This window comes from Rattus norvegicus, chromosome 2 (assembly GCF_021556685.1).
Source record: "Rattus norvegicus strain SHRSP/BbbUtx chromosome 2, alternate assembly SHRSP_T2T, whole genome shotgun sequence".
NCBI classification, from domain to species: domain Eukaryota; kingdom Metazoa; phylum Chordata; class Mammalia; order Rodentia; family Muridae; genus Rattus; species Rattus norvegicus.
Genome location: NC_141535.1, coordinates 177,543,151 through 177,561,936, shown reverse-complemented (window position 1 = coordinate 177,561,936; position 18,786 = coordinate 177,543,151). Strand labels below are relative to the sequence as shown.

The 18,786-nt window shown below is 42.7% G+C and overlaps 1 protein-coding gene across 8 annotated transcripts in view; it reads right to left on the bottom strand.

Annotated features, from left to right (window-relative positions):
- Nucleotides 1–638: 638 nt before the first annotated feature.
- The window catches only part of Gatad2b (GATA zinc finger domain containing 2B), an 81,368-nt gene continuing 63,220 nt past the window's right edge, over nt 639–18,786 (bottom strand). For 3 of the 8 annotated variants that reach the window (XM_087623270.1, XM_087623286.1, XM_087623274.1), the window contains 9 exons: nt 16,369–16,498; nt 15,601–15,732; nt 14,519–14,650; nt 13,013–13,183; nt 11,975–12,287; nt 9,178–9,380; nt 7,794–7,904; nt 7,537–7,654; nt 3,145–6,128 (listed from right to left, as the gene is read on the bottom strand). In XM_087623270.1, the coding sequence (XP_087479396.1) occupies nt 5,995–6,128; nt 7,537–7,654; nt 7,794–7,904; nt 9,178–9,380; nt 11,975–12,287; nt 13,013–13,183; nt 14,519–14,650; nt 15,601–15,732; nt 16,369–16,498 (1,444 nt within the window). In that variant the 3' untranslated portion in view covers nt 3,145–5,994. Of the gene's footprint in view, nt 6,129–7,536; nt 7,655–7,793; nt 7,905–9,177; nt 9,381–11,974; nt 12,291–13,012; nt 13,184–14,518; nt 14,651–15,600; nt 15,733–16,368; nt 16,499–18,786 lie in introns of all 8 variants that reach the window. The other 5 variants (XM_087623278.1, XM_087623269.1, NM_001446939.1 and 2 more) reach the window with 3 other exon arrangements.

Sequence of the window (18,786 nt, the reverse complement as noted above, 5' to 3'; positions counted from 1 at the left end):
GAAGGGACACTTGTGGAAAATAAGCCCAAGGCCTAGGGAACCACATGTATCGCTTCTTCTTCTGTGTTCAAACAGAAATGCTAGGACTAGTAACGAGATTCCAGTAATTTCCCCATCAGCTCCTCTAATGGCATAAAACATGGCAGAAGATTAGGGGCTGGCACAGTCCTGACTTAAGTATTCCAGAAAACAATACTGTCTTCTTTGGTCAGGAGCCATCTATAAGTTTTGTTAGAAATAAAACATAAAATGCGGGAGCCAAAATGATCGATGCTTTCTGTTCACAGGCAAACTTGGGTGAGAGGGCTAAGAATATGCTGACACAGCAATTCTAGGCCTTTCTGGGAAAGATGCATTCCAAAGGTTAAGGTTTAATATGTGTGAATCTCTAATGCTGTGAGACCACTAGCCAGAGAAACCAGCTACCAACAATTACACTACTAGACTAGTGCAGGGGTGTGTGTGGGGCACGGGAGGTCCCTCGGGGCACATAGGTCAAGTCTGACCAGGGTCAATAGTGGTGAGAGGGACAACAGTGGAGGCACAGCCATAGCTCACCCATCAACACTCAGACTCTCTCCACCAACCCAGTCCCACTCCCACCCTGGCCACAACTGAAGCACAAGCCACAGGAAAGCTTAGAAACCATTCCTTTCTTTATTAAACATAGCTTGCAAGTGATAAATATTACAAAGTTTTTCTTTTAATCCTTTCTCCAAAAATTAGCTTATTATTTGAATCTTCACTGCTGAAAAGCTCAGCAGCCTCTGAAACAGATGGGAGTGTATTTATCTTTTGAAAACCAGTTCCTATTGGTCTTTGTTTGTTTTTTCATTTTATTTCCCAAACACAATGCAGAAAATTAGAATGAGTTAAAAAAAAAAAAAGAAAAAAGAAAAAAGGAAACTTAAAAGAGAGCTGTGCAAAAGGGTCTTGTTCCTCCCACCCACCCTACAGGGAAGGCCGTTGCCATCCCACCTCCCTGCTCCCCACCACCCACCCCAATCTATCCTCCCCCTTCACCAAGGCCTCACCCACCAACCTGTTTTCTCTAGGCTTCGGTGGCAGTAACTTGAGAACAGACATACTCAGCCCAGGAAAGAGGGGAGGGGGGTAAATTGGGCCCCTGAAGGAGACAGACTGTGGAACAGTTGCCTTTGGGAGTTCAGATGAGATCTGAGGGAAGGAAAGATTTGGGCTACATCTGAGCCCTACTTGTTACCAAGATGAGGGAAATTCCACATCCTATAGCTCACAGAGACAGCAACTAGATTACCAACCTGGGGGGCATTTGCTGGTCAACCAACCTTAAGGACTGTGATTGTGAGGTGAGGCTTGGAGCCTGGTCATGACAAGGCTAGAAACACAAGAGCCAAGATGCCATCAGTCCAACACCGACATCACTGCCACCTTTCCCTTACCGATGTTGAGCCAGGGGACAGGCTACTTTCCAACGACACTGTCATACAAGTAACACTAACAAGTCACTTTCATTTCCTCCCTGGTCTCTCAGCCCAGCACTTCCCTCAGCTCAAGGTGCTTGTTTTTTGGCAGATGGGGAAAGAAGTGTGGAATTTTGAGCATGGAGGTCAGTGGTTGAGGACGCCAGCTCCACCAAAGCTCACACAGCAAGTCAGTAGCCAGGATCCACACTGTGTCTCCTTATGTCCTGGATCCTTCCTATAATCCTGGACCTGGAGCCCTATAATCCACAGGAGACAGCCTCGACTTAATCACATAACCTTAAATAGTTCAGATAGAACTTCCTTAGGACATTAAAATTCTTTCTTCCTACTATTCTACTATCTCCTGACAATCTACCCTTTTAGAGGTCCATGAGGTTCTTTTTCTGAAGGGTGGGGGAAATCCCTTGCATAAGAAAGCTTTGACACTGGATTTTGTTATATAGGTATATTGTATATATGCTGATGCAATCAGAGGGGGAAAACAGTGCAAATACAATTACAATTCATAATAATACTTGGTTTCAATGCCCCCAGGAACTGCCCCATTCCTCGGCTACCTCCCAAACTCCAGCACTTTCCCACAGTATCAACCTTATGCTGGGGGGTAGGAAGAGTGGGCAGGTTAGGGTAGGGAGTGGGCTCTGCCAAGGCAGTGCTGGTGACCTGGAGAGATTACTCCAGGGCGGGGAGGGCAAGGCACAAAATAGGAGTGGGTGGTGGGGGAGGTGGCATCTTTACGGAGGGATGGGGTTGGAGCAGCTGCCAGTCTCAGTGTGCTGGGCCGGGCCCACTCCTGTCCCCACCCTCCACAGTCCTGCCTCCCGCCACCCTCCCCTTCCCCAGAAACCCTTTTGCACGGATCATACACAAACGGGCACATTACAAAATGACATAACACAGTTTCACAATATCCATGGCTAGGGCTTTTTTTTTTTCTCTTTTTCATGTTTTTTTTTTTTCTACACAATGTACAATTCCTTTTAAATGGATCAAGAAATAGCTTATATACATGAATGAGTCCTTGTTATAACATCTCGGCAGCAAATATCATAAGCTAATGAAGACCTTGATGGAGAGGAAGGGAGCCTAGGATGAGTGGGAGGGGGCTGTGGAGAGAAGGGTTAGGCCTTCTAGAAAAAAGGGGAAATGGGAATGGTGGGGGGAAAGGAACAAAAGTAAAATATCAAGAAGCATCTTTACAAAGCAGTTCTATAGCTAATTCCTTTTAAAGGGGAAAGGAAAGGTAACCAAGGCAGGAAAACATTTATCTCGGTGTCTTTAAAAAAGAAATGTCTACCATACATATATCCCAAAATGCAGGAGAAATACTTATTCAGCAATGGAGGAGTTCAGATGCTGTGGTCTAGTGACAAAATAAAACTGACAAATAAGGACTTCTGTCTCCTAATTTTACCCCAGCCTTGCCACTAATCCACCCAGTTCAGGTTGCTATGGAGTAAGACACCATCCATGAATGACTGCTTATAGTGCCTCAAGGTCTGGAGGAAGCTAGATTGTATTGGTTGAATCCCCACTCTAATGACACCTCAGAGTCAAAGTCCAATGGTAAAGGACCACTGAACTCAGGCTTCCCTCCTGTCCTTAGGGCATGAAGGTTAGTGTCTAGAAGGGCCCACAGCCGGAGGATGTGCTAATTTTTCTTTAAAAAAAAAAAAAAAAAAAAAAAAAGGCCTGGAAGGACACAAGGCAATAGGTGATGTAAAATGTAGAGGCTTGAAGAAAGGGGAACGGACAGGGCGGGACCTAAGGGAGGAGATGGAAGCTAATACTTCACCATGATTAAGAAAGATTTCATCCCTCTCGTTAATTCCTGGGAAGAGGATGATGATGGGAAAAGAGGATGAGAAATCAAATCTCAGTGACTGAGCAAAGGGCCACAGAGCTACACTAGCAGTACAAGCAGCTTCTATGTAATTGACCCCAAAGGGATAAAAATGGGGAAGACCCTACCCTCTCCCCTATGGCCTCAGCACCTAAACAGGCACTGAACTACAGGCTTCTCCTGCCACCACTCCCTTTCATTTCTATACAGCTTACTTCCAAACCCTAGTCAGAGTGGCCTGGCTCCCAGGGAGAGGACCTAGCTCAGGGCAAGGACAGGCCCCAGCTGGACGGTATTGCACATTCTCTGTTCCTTTTAATCTCAACTGAAAAACTTGGGCACCGTGTACCTCTGAGCACCTCTGAGTTGGGGGTCAGGGAGACTTAACAGAAATGGCACTTCATCATGGGGTAGGGAGAAGTTAGACAGACATGCCACAAGGCAAGATGACTGGTAAAAACATTTAAAAAAAAAAATGGAAGAAAAAAACCTTCCAATTTTGTGGAAGAGAAAAACAGAATCAATTTATTCAGTGCTTTCAAAGCACAGAGGGCAAGGAAAAGATGTAAGAATATATCTTTTTATATATATATATATATAATTTTAAAATAATCCCAAACCCAGCTCCATTAGTCCCCCCCTCCCTCCCCCACCACTTACAGTCAGGGGCACCACATTCCCCAGAAAAATACTTGAAATGACCTGCTTAAACTACTTGTTACTAGCATCTAGCTTCCAGGTCATTTCACCACTTGGGAGCCTGGACACGGCTGCATCTCTGCTCCTTTATTAAGTGCTCAATGAATCTGAGGGAAAGGGAAGAAGAAAAAGCCAGGAAGGCCCGTAGGGCCAGTATAATCACCCACAGTGGCACTGGGAAAGAAGAGACCAGAGTGGGGGATTGAGCTTGATCCAGCTTCTTTTCCCACCCTACCCCCAGATTTTATGGGAAAGGTGTATAGTTCGTGTGTGTGTACAATTTTAAAAGTGCCTTCTTACTTTAAAAAAATTATTTAGTTTTTAAAAATAAAAACGAGGGAATTTCCTCAGGTGGCTATCAAGGGCAAAGTATTATAAACTCCTCATGCATCTTTGCTCAAAGCGTCCCGAGTCCACCCTGACGGCTTCTAGAGCTGTAGCGGCTGTACATGTACACTCTGAGGAGAGTTGGAAACCTTCGCCTTCAGGCTTCCCTAACCTCCCTCAACAACAGCTTGGTCCCCCCTCCTTGCCACAGTGTGGGCACAAGAATGCTAACCTCCCTAACCTCAGAGCAGCGACATTGCACAATTCAATTTACTCTTTACATTAAGAGTGCCAAAAAAAAAAAAAAAAAAAAAAAGGGCAAAATGAACAAAAATTTGGGGGTAAAGGAGCTTAGGGGAAGACAATACTTGTATAGCTGAGGTCCAAAGCTGATTTGACAAGTTGCTTGGCTCTGAGGAATTGGATCTACAGCCAGTGTAGCAGAGTCAGAGTGGAATACCAACCTGATTGGGGGCCTATACCCATTCTCTCTCAGCACTCAGAGGGGACAGGGATGGAAACCTGAGACTCTCAACTGCTGAGAGAGACCTCTTCTTCCTCTATGTCTAGTTTCCCCCTTCTGTCACATGATTCACGTATACTTATTCCAACTTCTAGGATACCCAGCCACCTGCAGTCTGGAAACTGCCATTCCTCTGGGACTCCGGTTAGAAGGAAGATGAACACTTGTTAAAGGGTATGAAGATGTGATGAGAGACAATTTAACAAAGAAAATAAGAGAAACAATCTCAAGATGATTGGCCTGGAACAGACTTCTGTGTCCTCACTGGGGTCAGGAGACCCATCTTACTCTTCAAGCACCTAGAAGGTCAGGACCTGGCTGCAGCCCTCTTTGGGACACTACTGAACTTATGTAACACCTCTTCCCCCATATCCCATGGTTAAGCTACAGGTAGTTTTCTGTTTTAAGGTTCTCCCTTTAGGCTCTTTTACTCACTGTCACAGAGTTCAACTTCATTACCAAAACACTGCCTCCTGAACTCTCCAGATCCTGACCAGCCATGGCTGGGACGCTATTCAGACTTGCTTGATGACACCCACTCCACAACTCAGGTTAAGTGCACTCAACATCTCCGTCCCTAACATTCTCAGTTATTTCCTATTGGCAGCTGAGGATCCACTGCGATCTGCATGTGATCACTGAATTGTATATCATATATATATATATTTTTTTAAGAAAAGGAGGAGGGTTAGCAGAGGGAGGCAGGGTCATAAAGAAAACAGAAGATGGGGTTAACCGTCTACAGAACAAAGGGAAAACACACAATATAATTAAAAATGATAATAATTATAGCATAAAACAAACTTTAGAAACACACATCAAAGGGCTTAAATTCTCCCCAGGACCTCATTCTGACCTCTATCAGAGGCAAAGATCCCACCTCACTGTTAAAGGAAATCAAAGAGAGAAGACAGAGCAGCAGGAGAACAGATCGCAGCAGTGTGAAATCAAGGGGAGGTGGCAGGGCGGGGCATGTGTTTTCTTGTTGATGTCTATTTCTGTCTTCTGTTTTTTTTTTCGGTTTTGCTTTCCGTGTATGGTAGGCACCAGCACAGGCACTGCATGCGACGGAAGTGGGGGCAGTGGGAGAAATGGGGAAAGGGTTCAAGGATGGGGCAGCACGAGTGGGACAGGCGTTATTTCTGCCCACTGATGGACTGAGATATAGACCTGGGAGGGATCATGTCTAGAAGGTATTCACGCTGCCGGTCTGCCAAGCTTGGGGCTTTATGTCCTCCGATGCCAGTGTTCAAGTATGCAATGTTGACACCTAGATTCATCAGACAAAAGGAAAGGACAGGTATTAAGAGAAGAAACAACACCCCCTTGTCCTATCCTAGATTTCGGTTAGAAGTGGGGAAGAGGTATTTGCCATGGCCTGGACTTATCTACCCTTCTCTACACAGCTATACTCTTACTCCCACCAAGCTTCAGGGAAAGAGCTCCTCCAGAAATGTCAGTCCTATTAGGACTGATGAACGGTGTTTACAGTACGATATAGAAGAGGTTAGACCTTGGTGACAGAAAAATAATTAAAATGGACAAACAATCAATGTCCTGCTCTGATTTTCGGACCAATGCGTGTGGAGAAAAATTCTAGATCATTCATGCTGGACAGTTGACCCTGCTGTTCTAGAACTCACATGCTCAATGAAAGTGTTATCAGAATTAAATTTATAAAAGTACCAAAGTCTTAGTGCACTCATGGCTTAGTAAAGGTTCGAGTTGCTGAATAACAAAAGAACAGTTATGGACTAAGAAAACAGAAAACAAAGGAATGATGGGGTCTAAAGGGGTTGCTAAAGATTTGTGCATCCGTGCTAAAGGTGGCTCAATAGTTGGTAGTGACGCTTTTAATCCCAGTACTGAAGCAGAGGCAGGAGAATCTCTGAGTTCGAGGTCAACCTGGTCTATAGGGCGAGTTCCAGGACAGCTATGGGTACACAGAGAAACCACACCCTCTCCCCGATCCAAAAAACAAACCAACAAAAACCCAAACAAACACAGGAACGCTGGCTGTTCTTCCAGAGGATTGAGGTTTAATTTCTAGCACACATATGATGGTTCACATAAGTAACTCCAGTTCCAGGGGATCAGACACCCTATTCTGCTCTGCGGGCACCAGGCATACAAGTGGTACAGAGTACATGCCGGCAAACACTCATACATAGTTTTTTAAAAAAAAAAAAAGGAGAGAAGATTTGTATGGAGAGAGAGCTCGAGAGGGCAAAATCAGCAAAGTACTTGCCACACACACAGGACCTGAACTTGATCCCTAGTGACCACATACACCGAGTGAGCTGTGGTCGTGCACGCTTGTAATCCTGACAATGGGATGCAGACCTCTGGAGCTTGCTGGTAAGCCTGCCTACTTTACAAGTGAGAGGAAAACAGGAGACCCGACAGTGCCTGAGGAGTAACACTCAAAAATGACTTCTAGCCTCTCCATGTATGGAGAGGTACATGTATGTACGTACCCATACACATGCACCCCTGTGCACAAAAAAACTGTACACTAGAGCTACGTGGTACATTCCTGTAATTCCTGTACTTGGGGCTAGGGAGTGGCAAAAGTAGGACAGTCTTGGTTACACAGCAAACTCAGAGCCAGCGTGAGCTATACAAGATCAAGGAAAAGTCATCCCTGTGAGATAAGTTCTGAAATTAACCCCTCTTACCTGGCATGCCAAGGAGGCCACCTGGCACAGACAACTGGGGTGCCTGTGCAAAGTTTGAAAGCATGGAGCGGGCAGATGTGGGTATACCACGCTGGAGGCTACTCTGGGGCTGTGGAGCCTGCAACCAGGGAACAGGACAGCTGATGAAACCTTGCCATTACAGAAGTTCAAGAGACACAGAGTAAAAAGAGAACAGAAGCATTTCCTGCAGAAGTGCAGCCCCTAAGAGAAAGCAGGGCTGTGGAAAAATTCCTTACCTGTCGAAGTGTATGATGTCTCATGATGGTCTCCTGTTTACTGACACTGGACACAGCTGGAGCTGTAGTTGGGGACAGTGCTGCCTGCTGCTGTAACCGCTGCTCAATTTCCTGTTGGGAGTTATGACATGAGACTGAACGAGACAGCACCTAATTTTCTTTTTGTTTTTTTAAGAAAAGATTTATTTATTATATATGAGTACACTGTAGCTGTCTTCAGACACACTAGAAGAGGGCATCAGATCTCATTACAGATGGCTGTGAGCTACTATGTGGTTGCTGGGATTTGAACTCAGGACCACAGGAAGAGCAGTCAGTGCTCGTAACTACTAAGCCATCTCTCCAGCCTAGCACCTAATTTTCTAACTAGAAAACCAAGGGTCTTATTTCTGTAATGATGCCAGCTAGTTATAATAATGTAGAAAAGGTGAAATGTTTGGTGGGACGGCAACGCCGATGTGTCCAGGTACAAGCAGTCCACACATCTTATAGATGAAAAGATCCGTTTATGCACTCATGTATGGTAGCGTGTAATTACCATACAGTGCTGGAGACTGAAACCAGAGCCTCAGATACGGGAAGTGGGTGCTCTACCATTTAACTAGTATCTGATTTTTGATTTCTGCTTATCTATCTCCCACAAGGCTCATGATGCTACTTACTTAGAGGACTCTGATGGTAGTGGAGTGGGAAATGGAGCGAAGAACAGGCCCTGAGCATCTAACACATGCTTTCCCTTTGAAGCTACTATTAGGAAGGGCCCACACACTTCCATTACCACTCATCTTCACTGGGCTACTTTAACATCTATTCTTCTGTTTGCCACTTAACTACAGACTGCATGATTGAAAGTGTGCAGCAAATTCCTTTCAGTGAAATCCATTTGTCTGACCTAAGGTGGAAAGTAGAGGACCTGGATGTAGTGGCCCACTCCAATACCAACTCAAAGGCAAAGATGGGGAATCAAAGTTCAAGGCCACTTAGAGATAATGGTGAGACGTTCTTCAGAGCTATGGAAAAAAAATATATATTCCAAGCCTTCTTTCTGTCCTTTAATCTCAGTCATTCATACATGGTATTATATTATCAGCCAACTGAAAACAACCGAATGATATAAACAGGACACAGTAATGAAAAGGACTATATTGTTTTGTTTTTTTGAGACTGGGTGTCATTACCTAGTTTAGGCTGGCCTGAAACTCTGTAAACCAGGCTGGCTTCCAAATCATAGAGATCAGCCTGCCTCTGCCTCCAGAGTGATGGGATTGAAGGCTGCCACACCCTGCCATATATATATAAAGGAATCTAGGTTTCTAGGCCCAAAACCCCTTGGAAAACCCCAAGCCTGTTCAGAGACTATGCAGGTAGGAGTCAGAGTTCTCACCTGTTCCTGCTGTAGAGCTTTAACGAAAGCGTTTTTCAGCCGGTTAGTGTGTTCAGCTTTTAGAGCCTTTTTCTGGTTGGAAGTCATACACTGCTCACAGAGGATCTTACCATTCTTTTCTTGCTTCCAATGAGGGGTGAAATCTGTGCGGCACTGGGCACATACAAAGGGTTCGACCCTCAGAAGTGAGGCACAGTTTTTGCCTAGATGCCAATAAAAAGAATGTTAGTGGTCTCACATCCCCACCTCTTCTGTTACTTTTTATTAAGCGTCTTCCCTACAAGTTAATTCTGGTAACTTAGAGACAACACAAGGTCAGTGAGATAGGTGAGTATGTGGAAGCCTAAAACAACTGGGTTCCATCTTTGAAACCCATCTTAAGGTGGAAGGAAAGAAAGAACTTTACAAAGCTGTCCTCTGACTTCATAATGGCAACAACACAACACATTTTTGGCAACCTCACATTCTCTTCTATCAACAAAATTAACAAATTTAAAACAATAAACTATACAAAACCAAACCAAACAAACCAATTCAAGGGGCTAGAACAGCTCAGTAGTAAGTTTAAAAAGCACTTTGCTGCCCTTCCATAGGACTGCAGTCTGGCTCTGTACATCCATACAGCGGCTCGTAACACACCATTAACTACAGTTCAGAGACTTTGACGCACTCTTCTGAAAGATTATCTGAGGGCACCAGGAGAACATGGTTGATATACACACATGAAGGCAAAACTACTCATATAAATTAAATAAGTGAATCGAAAATTTATATATGGTTTCGTTTTGAGATATAGCCTCACTATGTAGATTAGGCTGCCCTAAAATTCAGTACTAGCCCCTCAAACTCAAGATTTCCCCCCCTGCCTCTGCCTCCCCAGTGCTATGATTAAAGGTATGAACAACCTCAAATGGTCTTAAAAACTTTTGCAATACAATTTAATAAATCAGAGTAGTGGGAGGCTAGGGAAGTTGGGAGCTTAAGGTAAGGTGGGGCTACAGCCCTACCTAGTTACAAAAATCTCATAATAATACATTTAAAATCAAAGGGATCCACTTAAACAATGCTTTCTGTTGATTTTATTTGTTTTTGTTTTTGTTTTTGAGACAGGGTTTCTCTGTATATTCCTCAATGGAACTCACTTGGTAAGACTAGGCTTCAGAGATTCACCTGCTTCTGCCTCCCAAGTGCTGGCCCTATTTTTTTTTTTAATTTAAATTTAAAATTTATTTCATGTGCACTGGTATTTTGTCTGCCTGTGTGAGGCTGTCAGAGCCTCTGGAACTGACGTTAACTCACTGTGGTCCTCTGGAAGATCAGCCAGAGCTCTGAGCCATCTCTCCAGCCGCCCCTTCAGGTTTCTTAACATCCCTTTATATTACATTTCCCCTTTACACCCACACATTTACAATACTGTTAACAGGATCTGAATAGTTATTTTGTTAAGATTTTTCTGAGACAAGGTTTTTACATTGTAGCTCAGGCTGGCCTCCAAATCACAACACTTTTGCCTTAGTATTCCAAGTGCTGGAATCATAGGCATAAGCTATTTTACCTGGCTGAAATTAAGGCACCCTATGATCTGTTTAACAGTTAAATGTTTAGTCAGTTCTCTAGGGACTTTCTGATACTGTCTGGAACTTAAAGTTTAATAATGACTGTTAGGATCACACTGCATGGTGTCACAATCTGTTTCAGTTCTAGATTACAACGTTCCTGTGATGATGCTTAAGTTATTTACACGGTATACATAGTGTTTCCACTATAAACATTGAAAGGGTAGGGACTGAATATAATAATTCAGCACAAACTCATAAACCAGAAATTCTACTTATCTAAAGAACAGACACTGTAGTACATGCCTTTATAGCAGCACTTTGTGGAGACCACGCAGGATAGATACCTTGTGGGTTCAAAGCCAGCTTGGTCTACACATGAGCTCCAGACTAGCCACAATTATATGGAGACCTCATGTCAACAAAACAAAAGGGAACGAAGTAAGATTTCTTTATCTTTCCATTTCCTGTGTGTGGATGTGATCTGAGCAGTCGCTTCAAGCTTCTATACCTCTGACTCACTGCTAAGGTGGATTACTCCCCCAAACATGTGGTTCAGAACAAACCCTCTTAGTTTAAAAACCACCCCCACCCCCACCCCCCACCCCCCACCCCCCCCACCCCCATCTCCACCATATACTATCTTCCCTTCCATCTCTTCCCTTTTCTTTTTGGACAGGATATTATATATTCCAGAGTGATCTAGAAGTTGATTATGGATCTTATCTGAGGATACCCTTGAACTTGTAATCTTATTACCTCTACCTTCCAGATAAGCAAGTAGTTTATTAAATGAACTACATCTCCAGACTCTACTCTTTCTTTTTTTTTTTTCCTTTTCCTTTTTTTTTTTTTTTTCCGGAGCTGGGGACTGAACCCAGGGCCTTGCGCTTCCTAGGCAAGCGCTCTACCACTGAGCTAAATCCCCAACCCCAACTCTACTCTTTCTTTTTAAGATTTTTCTTATTTTTATCTGTATGGGTGGCTTTGAAAATTTCAAGACAGGGGCTCAGTCTGTACTCTAAGTTGGCTTTTTAACTTTACTACATAGCCCAGGCTGGCCTAGAACTTGGAGCAATCTTCCTGCCTGTGCCTACAAAGTGGTGGGCCTATAAGCAATAAGCTATCAGGCCTGGACTGAGAGCAGTTATTTAATACCATACAGTTCTCCATAATTCTTGTTCTCTGCCAAGAGGCTTGGCAACCCCATGCTTAGAGACTTAACTAGAAGGAAGTGTTACCTTGGCTGTCAATGACACTCTGTACGACTTCTTCCAGGCCTACCATGTAGATAAACTCGCTATTGGCTGCACTAGGCAGGAAGTGAAGTAAGGGAGCGGGAGGTTTTGGTGGTGGTATCTCCAGGAGCGTCTTTTCCAGCTGTTTCCGAAGAGCCAATTTGGCTGCAGCCTGTGAGTTGGCAGCATCGCTCATGGCACTGGGGCTAGGAAGTGGTGAGGACACTCTGTTCACAGTCCCTGGCTGAATATGGGAGGCGAGGTTCATATAGATGGCAGACGACGTTGTGCGCTGACAGGGAACAGAAGAACTTGACTGCTGGAAGGGAATAGGGACAGGTTACTGATAAGTAGGAGATCATCTTAATTTTTGAGAGGTCATTACTTGATCCTAGTCTGGTCTGTAGCTTCTTCAAAATAGGAAACATTTAACTTACCACTAAAAGATAATCCTGGTATATAAGAAAAAAAGAATGTTGGCACACATGAGCTAAAGCTGTCTGAGAAAGAAAAGATCAGGGATGCTTGCAGGCATATGTACCTATGCTTCTTATCACACACGTACCTCCCATCTTCCCTTTTTCAAACTTACATGTATTTTCACGTGAGCACTTGAGTAATAAATTTCTATCACTTTCATCCCATTCTCATCCCTATCTTTCTTTCTTAAGGTAGAGTTTAGCTAATTTAGCTTTGCTCTACAATATACTGCTTTTTCTACCATCATTTTTTTTTTTAAGATTTATTCATTTATTATATATAAGTACACTGTAGCTGTCTTCAGATACACCAGAAGAGGGCATCATATCTCTTTACAGATGGTTGTGAGCCACCATGTGGTTGCTGGGAATTGAACTCAGGACCTCTTCTACCATCATTTTTACATAATTCCTTAACATCCATTCTAGGGAATGCTCTCTTTTCAAATCACTCTTGGCCTAGTTTCTCTATACAAAAAAAACCCTTAAAACCTGTAGCTCTTTCAATAAGAAAAGCAAATAAAGGACTTTTCTGTTTCTACCCCAGTGCTTGTGTTCTTACTGGTTGGTAACTGATGGCAGGATTCATGTTAGGTGTTGTGGTGCGTACAATGCCAGGTTTCGGTGGCCCCCGCTGGCCCTGAAGTTGGGCTGGATTTGGTGCAATAACACGTTGAGACATCAACATGTGTGGAAGGGTGGTGTTGGCTGCTGAACGGATGACACTGTGACCCTAAAGGGGAAGAATAGGAAAAGAACTCACAGATGGCATAATACCCCATAAGATGCAAAGTGAAAATACTGCTTACAGTGGTCCCAACTAGAACCATGGGGACACACACTCAACAATTTCATGTAATAATCAATGGGAGAAACCTACACATCATTCTAGTCAAAAGATTTTTTAGATTAACTTATTTTCATTTCATGTGCATATTTTACCTGCATGTATGTGTGTGCACCACATGTGTGCACTGTCTGCTGAGGTCAGAAGAGGATGTCAGCTTCCCTGCAACTCTTATTACAGATGGTTTTGAGCTACCACATGGGTATTACGAATAGAACCCAGGCCCTCTGCAAGAGTGGCAGGAAGGTGCTCTCACCCTCTCATGCAGCCTCTTTCCAGGCCCTTGACCATTACTCTAAATGCTGATTAGTGGCCAGAAAGGTCTTAAGAAAACGTTTCACTTTTTAAAAAAAATGTGTATTGGTGTTTTGCCTACATGTATGGTCTATGCATTATATGCATACCTGGTGCCTTCAGAGCCAAAAGGGCAACACATCTCTTGAGACTGGAGTTACGTAAAGAAGTGAGGCTCTTGAGGGTGCCAGTAATTAAATCCAGATCTAATGGAAGAGCAACCAGAGCTCTTGGCCACTAAGCCATCTCTCCAGCTCTGACTTTTTTTTTTTTTTTAAAGATTTATTTTATTTAATTTATATGAGTACACTGTAGCTGTTTTCAGAAACTTCAGGAGAAGGGATCGGATCCCATTACAGATGGTTGTGAGCTACCATATGGTTGCTGGGAATTGAACTCAGGACCTCTGGAAGAGCAGTCCGTGCTCTTAACCGCTGGGCAATCTCTCTAGCCCTTGACTTTAAAAAAAAAAAAAAAAAAGATTTATTTTGGGCTGGAGAAATGGCTCAGTGGTTAAGAGCCCTGACTGCTCTTCCAGAGGCCCTGAGTTCAATTCCTAGCAACCACATGGTGGCTCACAACCATCTGTAAAGAGATATGATGTCCTCTTCTGGTGTATATGAAGACAGCTACAGTGTACTTATATATAATAAATGAATAAATCTTTAAAAAAAAAGATTTTATTGTTTGTATATATAAATGCATGTATGTGAGTGCTATGCCTGAAGAGGCCAGAGGAGTATTGGAGTCCTTTTTTTTCTTTTTGGTGGAGACGGCGTCTCTCTACATGACTGTTCTGGAACTCATTATGTAGATCATGCTGCTGGCCACATATTGAGAATCTTCTATAATCTTTTCAAAAATCCTCAAATAAAGACAAGAGTGACAGATCTCTCCAATAGTAAGATCCCACTATGGGTCACATACCTGTAATGTTCTCAGATTTTGAGGTTCAATCCCTTGAGCTCCAGGCCGGGAGGGAAGTTTAGATAAGCCTTGTTGTCCCACATGTGCAGGAGATGGCTGGACAATAGATGCTGCATTCTGTACAACTGGAGTCTGGCAGGGGAAACAGAAAATGAGACCGTGAGCTTGAGTGTGGTGGCGCACGCCTTTAATCCCAGCACTTGGAATGCAGAGGCAGGAGGATCTCTGAGTTTGAGGCCAGCTTGGTCGACAGAATTACACAGAGAAACCCTGTCTCAAAAACAAAACAACAAAAACACCAAACCTAAACCAAACACCCTGGAGGTAAAGCTCAGTTAAGCTCTAGGCCTTTAAAGTTTCCTTGTGAGTAAACGACGAATGAACATCATGTTCCTGACAATAAAGAAACATGAGAGAAATGAAATTAAGCATTTTGGAAAATTTTTCTTCTGTTTTGTTTCTTTGAGACTGAGTGTTGCTATGTATTGCCTGGGCTGACCTGTAGATCAGCTCTGTTTTCCAAGTACTAGGACTAAGGGTATGTGTCACTTGTCTGTCTGTCCGTCCTTCAGACAGGGTCTAACATGGTTAGTTTAACTTTTATAAAAAAGCAGCACTTTTTGTATATGATGGTTTGCCTTCCTTTAAGTCTGTGTACCGTGGATGTGCCTAGTGGTTGCAAAGAACCAGAGGAAGGTAACAAATCCCTTGGCATTGTACTAAGCTGGGTGTGACCTGCTGTGTGGCACTGGGAGTCAAAGGCAGCCTCTGCACAAGAGCAGCGAGTGGGCTCAACTGCTGAGCTGTCTCTCCAGGCCGCTCAACTTAAAACTCTACCTGGCATCACAGGTACATACATTATGCCAAAACTACATTTTCTTGATTAATGATGAAGGATAAAACAAAACAGAACTACTACTTTTTAATCTCTATACCTGTAGAGACTTTAAACAAACAAACAAACAAACAAACAAACAAACAGAAAAACAACCCACAGAACCAGAGAACAGTCCAGGAAACTGACTAACTCTACCAGAGGTAGTACCATCTCAAACTAGACTTTTTCTCCTTTCTAGAAATACCTTTTGGACCACATTCTCTTTCTGTAGCTGACTCTGTCTCAGTTTCTTTAACAGCACCAGACGAGCTTCTTCCAATCTTAGCTCATCCCTCAGTTGCTTAATAAGCTGCTGCCGTTCCTCAATGCCTTTCCCCTAAAGAAACATGGAGATTGTAGGTCAGCAACAGCAGCAGGTAACCAGAATCCCTTCCTGCAAGAGATGATCTGTATTTCTCTTTCGAAATCTTGTTGTATAGGAAGCAGAAGAAGTGAAAATGTGACTGGATCGTTGTAGCCCACGCAGAGCAGTACTCAGGAGTCAGGTACTCAAACAGTACTTGTGACGATACATAAAGACCAGTGTATTCCAAGGAAAAACGTGATTGACAAGAAGGAAACAATGTTATCTTTCAAAATAGCCTCTAAATCTTTAAAATGATGTTTGATATAGATATATAAAAAAAACAAGAATTCTTCTATATTCTGCATAATGCAAAGGGAATCATCATACCTTAGGATTTACTTTATGTGACTTAAATGACAAAGTGCTATTTCATTTTCTAAAGATGAATTATATTGAATATGACTGCTTATACACATGCTTTAGCAAACTCTCTTTTCTGTTTGGTTGACTGTGAGAATCAGCATGAAGAATTTATCAAATAGGTAGTTATATACATCCAAAAAGCAAATCAAAACAAAAATACAAAACCAAACCAGGGAATTAAGAAAATGGAAGGAACATAAAATAAAAAAAGGAAAAAAGAGGAACTTCTTTTCTTTTTTTTACCTTAAACATCTCTAGGTTGGCTGCTTTGAGTCTCTCTTCCATCCGGGAGCTGGATCGGGGACTGGAAGCCTCATTATCAGACAAAACAATTATATCTGGGGAAGGAGTTAGCCTTCCTCGGTCTGGTTCGCTGGACGAGAAAAGGAAAAATTACAGTATTTCCAACAGTGACAGTTCCTTTAAAAGTTAAGAAAATATCTTCACTACAATCAACAGAGAAATCCCAAGGGAACTTAAGTCTGTTCTGATTTAGCAAGACAAAGACAAGTCCTAGCATAAAGATACCAAGATGTGAATAATGGAAAAAATCTTAGCAAAATACTTAAAAAAAAAAAAAATTATTATGTATACAGCCTTCTGCCTGAATGTACACCTGTATGCCAGAAGAGGGCATCAGACCCCATTACAGATGGTTGTGAGCCACCATGTGGTTGCTGGGAATTGAACTCAGGACCTCTGGAAGAGCAAAGAATGCTCTTAACCACTGAGCCATCTCTCTAGCCCAGTAAAATATTCTTCTAATCTAAAATCTGTCAGACTATGCAGGGACAAAAATACAAAGTGGTGAAAAGCTTTAAGAATGGTAGGGCAGCGGGGTTGGGGATTTAGCTCAGTGGTAGAGTGCTTGCCTAGGAAGCGCAAGGCCCTGGGTTCGGTCCCCAGCTCCGAAAAAAAGAACCAAAAAAAAAAAAAAAAAAAAAAAAAAGAATGGTAGGGCAGCTAGAGAGTTGGCTCAAAGCTTACAAGCCAGCTTTTCCACAGGACTCAGGTTTAGTTCTCAGGACTTAAAAACTGCTTACAACTGTCTGTAACTCCAGTTCCATGAGACCTGATGTCCTCTTTTGGGCCTTCATGGGAAGCAGACATACCTATCACCATGTGACATACATGTAGGCAAAATACTCATACCTATTTTTTTAAAATGGACTCAGGTTCAATTCCCAGCACCAACATGGTGGCTCACAATAGTCTGTAATTCCAGTCCCAGAGGATCAGACATTTCCTTCTGGCCACCACTGTGTGCACATGATACACAGATATCCATGCAAGCTAAACACTCATATACATAAAAGTAAGAAGTGGGGGAAGGGAGTGGGAGGGAGAGAAAGAGGGAGAAGGAGAGAGAGTTTAGTGTGTGGGCTCACACCTTTAATCCCAGCATTCAATGTCAGTCTAGTCTACAGAGGAAGTCTCAGGGCAGCCTTAAAAATTAAAAAGTGCTCTAATATCATGTTTTAATTTACAACTGTTTTCCCTATATCACAGCATTGAGCTGTCATTAATTATATTATTAGTTATTTAGAGGCATCAAAGAATGGTGGAGCCGGCAGAATGTAGTAATCTACTTGAGCACTGCTGATGGACAAAAAGGAAGCAGCTCACTCTAACACTAATAACGCGGCTCTAGTTAAGGGACACTGTATCCTGTCCAGAGTGAGTCAGAGTGGGGGTGGTCAATAACGTGAGGAAACTGACAGTACCAATTATAAAGTATACCAGCCTCTTAGAAAAGGAGTAAACCAAAGACATACTATCAAAATATCTAGTATCTTTGCTGAAAAGGAACTATCCAGGAACTACCTTTTTTTTTTTTTTTTTAAAAAGGATTTATTTTATGTATGAGTACCTTTTCACTTTCTTCAGACACACTAGAAGAGGGCATCAGATCCCATTACAGATGGTTGTGAGCCACCATGTGGTTGCTGGGATTTGAACTCCAGACCTCTGGAAGAGCAGACAGTGCTCTTAACCACTGAGCCATCTCTCCAGATCCCCACTAGCAGCTATTTTGACATCTAAAATCCTTCACATGGACTTTTCCTTTCTTTTTTCTCATACTGACTTTTCTTACTTCCAAATCTATTCATTTGATAACCCTTGTTTTTATATTTTTGCAGCCCAAATATAAAGGATCCTGAAAAATATAATTTCTTAGATTCCCAAAACAATAAATGTTCTATCTTCCACGTAGCCTGACTTTTAAATGTTTGTGAGACAGGGTCTTATGCAACTGGTTAACCTTGAAATTGTGATTCCCGGCCTCTACTTCCCAAGCACTATAAACTTGAGAATGCAGCACCATGCCTGGCTAAATTTATTTTTCCCCTTTTCTTTTGTGGTATTGGGGATAGAACTCAAGGCTTCAGAGATACCTAAGCATGTTTCTATTACTGAGCTATGGCCACAGCTTTTAGAGATAGAAAGGTTGGGAGTAAGTAAGTCTAGGTTAGGTTGGCGTGCTTGTAGGTCTTAAAGATGGAACTTAAAACCCAAAAGCTCACAGGTCATTACTTGTACAACACACCTATCCACTATTTTCTCATGGTTTTTTGTCTCAGGTCTTTTGGGGACACAAAAGTATCTGTATATGTTTGTGTGTGTTTCTAGCCCCAAGAAGCTTTTTTTAATGCTTTTATA